This window comes from Hordeum vulgare, chromosome 4H (assembly GCF_904849725.1).
Source record: "Hordeum vulgare subsp. vulgare chromosome 4H, MorexV3_pseudomolecules_assembly, whole genome shotgun sequence".
In the NCBI taxonomy this organism is placed as follows: domain Eukaryota; kingdom Viridiplantae; phylum Streptophyta; class Magnoliopsida; order Poales; family Poaceae; genus Hordeum; species Hordeum vulgare.
Genome location: NC_058521.1, coordinates 433224110 through 433233425, shown reverse-complemented (window position 1 = coordinate 433233425; position 9316 = coordinate 433224110). Strand labels below are relative to the sequence as shown.

Sequence of the window (9316 nt, the reverse complement as noted above, 5' to 3'; positions counted from 1 at the left end):
AAACAAAATAGATCGAGTTCATACCAGCTTTTCCAGGCTCAATCACTTCATCATATATCGTCATTATTGCCTTTCACTTGCATGACCGAATGATGTGAACAATAATAAGTGTGCTCGTGCATTGGACTACACTGGAATCTGCACGCAAACACAAAGGAGAAGAGAAAGTAATATGGCTCTATGAAAGCTAAACAGGTATGCATGCAAGAGCCACTAAACATTGTAACAATGGTTTTCTACCTTGACCTAAAGAAAAAGAAAACTATTTACACGGGAAAGATCCCAACAAGCAAAAGAAGAAAAAGAAAATCTTTTTGGGTTTTCTCAAACTAGACACACACACGAAAATAAAACGAGAAAAAGAAAATAAAGTAACATGGATGATACAGTGGCAAAGTGTGAACACTGACGAACAAAGTGAAAGCATAAGCAAGAATGTAAAGTCGGTGAGAACACGTACTCCCCCAAGCTTAGGGTTTTAGCCTAACTTGGTCTACTCCCAAGGAGGGAAATAACCAGCTCCAGGGTACTCCGGAGTGGACTGAGGATGCCACTGCTGTGTGAGCTCCTCTGGCTCCCACTGATAAACTGGCGTCTGGTACTCGACTGGCGGCTCAGGCACGGGCACCTGTGGTTGGGCCAAGCCCCAATATGCGTAGATGTCCGAGGGCATAATAGTGTACCTGCCTGCATGAAGATTGAACAAAGAAGGAGCAGGCAAAGTAATAGTCTCACAAGTACCCTGACTAAATACTAGGTTATAAATCATCCTTCTACTTATATCTCTATCAAGAAAGTCATGGTGAACCATGCTATCGTAATCTAGATATCTCTCGGGAAGAAGAACCTCTTCTTGTTCCTCCAGTCTAATGGGTATCTCAAAGTGTCTGGCAAGACGGGTAGCATAGATACCTCCATAGACGACACCTTTAGAACGGTTCAGGTTCAACCTTTGAGCTACTATAGCGCCCATGCTATAAGTTTTATCATTATAAAGGGCTTCGCGCAAGACCGCAAGATCTGGGGAACTAAGTGACCCAGCTTTCCCACGACCAATCAAACATTTTCCCACAAATAATGAGAAGTACCAAGCACGGGAAAATGAATGCTAGCAGCTCTAGCGCAAGACACTCCTCTCTCCCCTCCTACAACAATTGTACCGATGAAAGCTTCCAAGTCCCGTGGACGAGGTTCATGAATATCCCCAACATAAGGTAATTTGCAAACATAGCAAAAATCCTGGAGTGGCATACGCTGGGGGATATCATAAAGTTTAAACTCAACCATAGGAGGATTCTTCCTCGGATAGAAGTTAAAGTTTTGTACGAAGATATTACACTACAAGAAATATGCTCATACATGACATTTTTTAAGACGTCATTGATGAATTCGTCATAAATCTATGACGATTTCATCCGAGATTGTCGTAAACCGTTTGAGGGGATCAAATATACATATGAATTATGACGATGTGAGTCAAAAACGTCGTAACCGCATAAGATGAGATCGTCATAACTTGTACGACGATTATAAAAATGTCGTAACATGTTCTAACTATGTTGACATGTCACTCGTGGGTCCATTCTATGTCACGCGTCAAACTTGCCTAGTTTGTGAAGCAACCTACTATTCTATCATTCCAAAAATTCTTTAAAAATTCTCATAAATACTTTGGATCATATATTCGTCAAATATGTGAAAACCCTTCCATCCATAGTTCAAAAACAATTCAGCAATATTCATTTTCCTATTCTGTTCAGAATAGCACTTTGTGAAGGAAGTGTTATTTCTATTTCTTTGATTACCCTCATATTTTTTAGCACTCTTTCTTATCCAAATCATTGCCTCATGAAAACTTTTGGAACCATTTTCCTAGTAAATATTTTTCAGCAAATTTACAAAGTTTGTGTTCAGCTAACAGCTTTGTGAAGGAAGTACTAGATAGGTATATCCTCATGAGTTGAATTTTTTCCACATATTCTATGTGCCCAAAACATAGCTCTCCACAAAATTTTAGCCCCATCTAACATTCCATGTGAGATCATCATCCAATCTTTGTTTTTGGTAATATTTTCATTTTATGAAGCAACTACATTATATATTGCTTTATAGTTGATGAAAATAGATACTTATTTACCTCGACGTCAAGCCACCACACCATCCAAACTTCGACGTCAAGCCACCACACCATGTATTTATGATTAAATAGATACTTATTTACCTATAAATGATTTTTGGGAAAAATAAAGAGCAAACTATAATGCAGTTGCAATTCAAATTTAACCCGCTTTCAGCTCAATCGACATAAATTTTCCTTTTTCACGAGAGGTGCATAAAAGCTTTTAACACCCAACCATTTTGTCAATTGTACATTAAATATGGCCTAGTATTTTAGAAAAATGATTTGGTCCAATTTTGAAACAAATATATGGTAGGTCCTTCACAAATAAACTCATTTTGGACACTTGAAAAATGGAAAATGATTTTTACATACAAGGAAAATGAAAACTTCTTTAATCAACATTGTTTGCCATTCCAATATGCATCCTTGTGCATAATATTATATCATTTCAACAAACTATGTCATGAATTTGGCCATAAGATTGATCATTTGGCTTGAAAGCCATTACTCTTCACACATGATATCCCATTTCTAAGAACACTTTTTAAAAATAATTGTCGTATTACAAGTTTATTATTTTTCCTGATAATTTGTCACATATAATGACACAATCAAAGTTTTTCTATTTTTTGATTTTGTTTTGAGTTTTTCATGGCCATTTCAAAATGCGGTCAACACGGCGGGTATGACCGTTCGTAGCTAGGGCTTGATTTTTGCAAATATTTTGGAGTATCTATGAAGAAATAGATATTTTTATATCTAGAAATGTTTTTTGAAAAAAAAATAGCAAACTATGAGGCAGCAGTAGTTCAAATTTAACCCGCTTCCACTTGAATGAGGAGAATTGTTTTTTTCACGAGAGGTGGATAAAAGTTTTTGACATCCAACCATTTGGTCAATTCTATATTAAATATGTACTAGTATTTTAGAAAATTGATGGAGTCCAATTTTGCAACAAATATTTGGTAGGTTCTTCAAAAAAAAAACTTTTTTTCCACTCGAAAAATGGTTAAAAATAGCTAGAAAGATGAGAAATGCATACAAATTGGTCCTCATCCATAAAATACGGTCTAACTCTAGTGAAAATTTGTGTGATGCCCTTTTCCAAAATATTTTTGATAGATGCTTCAAAAAATTCCTTTATTTTTAGTACTTGAATACTATTTTAGATCACTGATATTTCGAACCAATCAGAACTCTTCGCACGGATTGATGACATGGCACCCATCCATCCATCCATCTACCTCACCATCTCACATCCATCCATCCATGTATCTATAGAAAAGAAAAAAAGATAACCCCACCCGTAACCCAAACCCTAGCTCACATCCCTCCCCCCATCGCACCCTTCCTCCCTTGTCCCCATCTCCTCGCCGCCGCCACCTCCACCCCGTCCCCGCCCCCCTCCCGATCCAGTCCTCCCTCGTCCGCATCTCCTCGCCACTGCCACCTCCTCCCCATCCCCACTTCCCTTGAACAATCCAACAAACTCATCGCACGAGCAACAATCAGTAGCGGCAAGCAGAGGGAGGGAGGCAGGCAGACCGAGATGGCACAGGAGACCCTGAGGCTGGTGTGCCTGCTGGTGTCGGCGCACGACGGGAGGCTGCCGTGGCAGTACACGCTGGAGGGGCAAGGCGCCAAGAAGGACATCTCGCCACCGCTGGAGTGGTACGGGGTGCCCGGCGGCACGCGGTCGCTGGCGCTGGTGGTGCAGGACATCGACGCGGACGAGCGGGTTCCGTGGATGCACTGGGTGGTGGCCAACAAATCGCCTAAGGAGAAGGGGCTGCCGGAGGGGTTCTCGGGCGCCGGCGGCAACGCCAACACCGGCGGCGAAGGCGGCCTCTAAGAGGGGGTCAACGACTAGAAGCAGCCCGGCTGGCGTGGCCCCGTCCCGGACTCCCACGGCCACCGCATCCAGTTCTGGCTCTACGCGCTCGGCGACGTGCTCAGCCTCGGCAACAAGGCAAGTGCGCCCGCAAAATCCAATCGTGGTGGCTCTGTTTTGAACTTCCTTTTTCTTTTATGACATTCACTAGTTCAGGTTTAAGAATCAATCGACATTTTCCTCCATGGATTTCAGTCCCAAACTCTCTAACCCCTTTGTGTGTGTTCTTTTGGCTTGGAGGTCAAACCCTAGGTGGCGCTGTGCATCTGCTGCTCCAGATCAAGTGCGCGGCCATGAGTAGATCCAGCATATGTGCGGATTAGTGGTGTCTCCCTACCTTGCCCAAATTTTCTGACGCTCAAGTTTCTGATTTAGTAAATTAATTTAGTCTCATGTGCATGTGTGTGTACTGAAAACGTTCACCCTTGTGCATAATCTTGGTGTATTGTTCCTGTATAAATAACCTGATTCGTTTTATTTTACTTCCTTATTGAAGGATGTATACCATGTCTTTTTTATACTGTTGCCTCCAAGAACAGAGTTAGATGTTCCTACGGTGATTTGTAAGCACCTATGAATGACTAGGGGCTTTTGTATGTGCATCTCGGTTGACTTCTTTGTGTGATTACTAAAGAAATGGTAGAGGAAGAAGAACTCTGCTTTCTTATTTTGTACTCTTTGCTGGTCCTACTCTTGTTGCTCCTACGTTCAGATTTCACTCCCTCGAGTAGGCCAATTTTCTTGCTCCAGTCTGCCCCCTTTCGATCTAGTGATGGTTGCTCAGGTACCAGATTCACTTATTTCTTTTGGATCTTTGTTGATTGCAGATAGACAGATGAAGACACTCGGAGGAAGACAAGATGTTGGTCTGACTATTTGGGAGCAAGGGGGAGACGATGAAACCTGGATAGTGCTTACTGTGCTTCCTCTCCTTCTAATATCTGATATCCATCTCGCTTGGCTGGTATGGCTGCCCATCCCTGTTGTACCGTCTAGCCCTTTGTGGAGTCTTTCTATTGGTGAGTAGTTGCAGCCCATACATAGACTAACCGTGTGTCAGTTGACTATTAATATAGATAGTGCACGTGAATGTGGTGGTCAAATGTGTGTCTCAAATATGTCATGTTGTCCTCGTTGACCAATAGATATTTTTGTGTTGGTCTAAGTTTGGTGTGGCATGGTTGTATAGCTTAGCATAGTCTGGTCTCCCTATATTTGATTTTACCCAAGAATCTTAACCCACTTGTATTCATGTACTATTTGAGGTGTAAGAATAATAATAAAAACATTTGAGTGATTATGCTTGTTGAAGAAATCTGAGATGTGCTAATTTAATCTATATGATCTTCCTAATTTTAATTAAGTGCATCCGCTGCTCCAGATTGAAGCCGCCGGCGTTGGTGGCCGTGGTGCCGCTGGGTGGTGCAGGTTGATGATCAAGTGCACGGCCATGGAGCAGAACCAGCATATGTGGTGGTGCAGGTTGATGCTCAAGTGCACGACGATGGAGCAGATCCGCTGGGTGGTGGTCACTTCGAATTTCTCCAGAATCGCCACCACCTCCCTCGCTGTGCTCGTCGGCAGCGGCGTCGCCCTCTTCTTTCGCCGCTCCTCCATCGCGCTAGCCTACAATGAGTCAGCAGACCCCATCGACAGGGAAGTTATGTCCTCACATTTCTCCTTTTTTCTACTCTTCTTTCATTGTAGCACAAATGGATCTATTTCTGATCTCAAATGTGTGCTCTTGCATACACTGAATTTCTGAATATAGCATGAACTATGCGTGCACCCCCATAGGCAGCCAAGTTCTGTCCTCAGATTTGCTTGCTTGTTGTACTTACAATTTATGAATCTCTGAACTTTTTCCAAGTCCATGTTATTTGTGCACTGAATCTCTGAGCTTTTCCTATGTACTGTGTTTCTGTTTCATAGGTGCAGGTATATGTTTGACATTTCTTTTCACTGTAAATAATATGTTCGGCTATCAACATTAATTTTCGATGTACACCATGTGAGTATGCTAGTGTTCCTAGTAGAATACACGCTCTTAAAATTAGAAAAAAAATAAATATATGCGTTCAGTTATATATGCTTATCATTTTGTAAGCTAGTGTATGAGAAAGCAATGACTTATATATGCTTATCTGAACATTCCCAGCTCACCAATCCATTTGACTTTGTTATGCACACAATCAAGTGAACTGAAGATGAGTTCCATTTTGACAGCTCTTATGTCTTTGGAGAGGATGTGGGTTTTGGCAGTTCCAAATTATAAAACCAACACATAACTCTTGAAACAAAAACAATGGACTAGATTTGATTTATCTTTTCTGATTTTCAGGATTATTAGGTGATGAATTTCCTAGCCAGCTCCATGATCTGTCATTCATGTTTAAATGTAATAATAATCTTGCTGGTGTGGATGAATGACTACTAGCAGGTTTTTATATCCCGCAGCTCGTGTAATGCATTTTGGGGTGGAGAGCTAGCCTGCTTCTTTCTTTGTTACCTTTTTCGCAAACAACAATGGTATGCATACTGTAGATTTCCATCTAATGCTAGTACACAGAGCAGTTTCGTCTCGCAAATATGACATCACTAAGCTTAGTTGAACCTTACCTTTTTATTTAGCGATGATTATAGCTCTAAGTCTCATCGGAACGTTATAAATGAACTACTAATTTTAGAATAAATTGGACCGGACTCCCTTGTCTGTGGATCAATTAGTACGATGTTGGATTTCTTGGAGTCGAGTTATCATTAGCATCTAGTATAGCTTGTCATGAGATTCGAAAGAAAAATACCAAGTCTTTTTCCCTTACTCGCTTACTATAGTTCTTTTAGTGTGTTTATCGTCATCACTTAGTGCTATTAAGATGCAAATTTATTTGACTGACTTGTATGTGTGCACCTGAGTAAGGAGTGATGCTGACACGTTTATTTAATTGACATATCCTTCTGTCTCACCTGCCCCGTCCCCTCCATAGTGTGTGTGTGTGTGTGTGTGTGTTGCTTTTCTAGCCAGAGATGAATATCCCAGCCTGCTGAGCAACATTGTTGGCTTCCTCTTGTCCTGCAAAGTCTTGCGTGCAGGCTTGCTTGGTGCGAATTTAATTAACTCCTTAAAGGTAGATGGAATCTTCTTTGAAGATGTGCAATCTAATAGTCCACCCAGCGCTGAAATTGCTTCAGTAGCCGGATCAGCCCACCTGTAGTCAGATCCGTATGTTATTACTGACTTACAGTATGCAGTCTGTTTCATCTCGTTCTTCTGCTATTCAAATACTTGTACATTCATTCTATTGCTGGCCATTTCGTTGTGGAGCATGAATCCTTATCTTTGCTCATCTAAAGCAAATCAGGCTGGCATCATCGGAGACTATAATCTGTGCTTGTGGTGTGAGCGAGAGTTACCTGCTCCTCCATTGATAAATATTGTAATCGTGTTCTCTATTTATTTCAGATTGCTGACAAGATTCTGAACAAAAGAGAGCTGGAATTCAATAAGTGGGAAGGTACCCTGTCCGATCTGCTGTAGAATGTCCGCAAAAAACTTAACCAAGTTGCTTCTGTAAGTCCAAAAGCTTTTTGTTGTTGTTGAAGTGCTTCAAAGGATACATGCCACGCAATGGACGAATGAGCAGACCATCGCAAATACTGCTATCAGCAACATCCTTCCATGTCTGGACGCGACTACAACCAACCGAACCATAGAAGCAAGTGCTCCTTTTGATTTGCTTCCAGCCTTATGCTTGAAGCAAGTGAAACTTTGTTTGTAGTAGTGTTAGTTTACTAGTTTATCAGCCATGCTGGTGTTGGTGTAAAAAGTGTGTATTTTGATTGTGCAAACCTGGGAGATGTATTATGTGATGTTATATGATGGATGATATTAATTCAACTTGGAGTTTTCTTGATTTGAATATGAAATAGTGTTGGATTTAATATTGGAATAATAATTTGGTTGAAAAGACCCAACAAATAGAAATGAAACCAAGTTTTGAAACAAAAAGTTGCTGAATTTAAAAATGAAAAAAGGTCAAAACTGAAACTGGATCAAATGTATTTGGGCATGAAAAGGCCAGGGCCCAAATTAGAATGATAAAAAAAATTCGAAAAAAACTAAAATGGCTGTAAATAGGCCAAGGCCCAAAAAGAAGCCCAATAAGAAAAGGCCAAAAAAATAAAACCAGCCCATGTGATCAATTGAAATGGGTTGGGCTGATTTCAACCCTGACGTTTTGATTTCGTCGTAATTTTGCCACGTAGGACTGCCACGTAGGACTGAGTTTGATTGCCAACGACGATTTAGGATTGTCGTAAAGGTTACGACAACCCAAGAATCGTCGTAAAAGTTACGATGATTTTGATCAAAACATCGTTGCTATTCATTTCTGACGCTCCGTTTTCGACGCTTGGTATTTCGTCGTGAGATCATCGTAAATTGAAAACCGTGATGATGTAGCGACGAAAAAATGGCGTCGTGTATTAGCATATTCCTTGTAGTGTTAGTGAGGAGGAGGTATTGCGGACACTTATCTTCAACGAAGGCGGTAAGGCCTGCGTTCTCCACCAAGTGATAAAAGTCCTCATAAATCCAGCGGCGCGTAAGAACACGTCGCTTGGCCATTCGCACGATCAAACTTCTGCGACTCGAGGGACCGGATACTTGGGCTTCTTCTGACTCCCATCATCCTTGGGGTCACGGCTTGAAGAGCCTCTCAAGAACCTCGTCATCTTTTCCCTTCTCTATCTCTGAAAATTTCTGAAATTTTTAGTGAATCTAAGGAAAAGTGAATAAGGCTTAACGAAACTCGTAGCAACGACTCCCACAAATTCCTAGGGACCATATTATGCATCAAAATTACTTGGGACCAGCTAGAATCAGCATGCAAAGCTCAAGAACATGGTCACCAAGGTAGCAAAAATACGTGGAGTATAAGGCACTAGTGCAAAAACTAATTGGACCAATGGAGGAGTCACTTACCAAGGAGTAATTTCCCCAAAACAGTTCGGAGAACGGTGATTTGAGCAAAGAGATCGAAAATCCCAGCAAGAGGAGCAAGAACATGGGTTTGAGCTACGAAATGATTTTTTCTGGAGGTAGGAGAAGCGGATGAGAGCAAGAATGAGTGGAGGGGGTGCCTGTGGGCCCCACAAGCCTGGGTGGCGCGGCTAGGGGGGTGCCCACGCCCCTAGGGCTTGTGGCCCACTGGTGTGTCCCCGAGACAGACTCTTTGTCCCAGTATTTTTCAAAAAATCCGGAAAAAATCATACTTGATTTTCACAGTGTTCGGAGAAATTTT

At 41.4% G+C, this 9316-nt stretch overlaps 1 protein-coding gene across 1 annotated transcript; it reads left to right on the top strand.

The window, feature by feature from the left end:
* The first annotated feature begins 3671 nt into the window (after positions 1 to 3671).
* On the top strand, positions 3672 to 7551 carry LOC123450587. The gene is given in 5 exon segments (XM_045127758.1): positions 3672 to 4091; positions 4510 to 4569; positions 5395 to 5673; positions 5946 to 5951; positions 7477 to 7551. Coding segments are annotated over 5 exon segments (840 nt in total).
* Positions 7552 to 9316: the final 1765 nt, after the last annotated feature.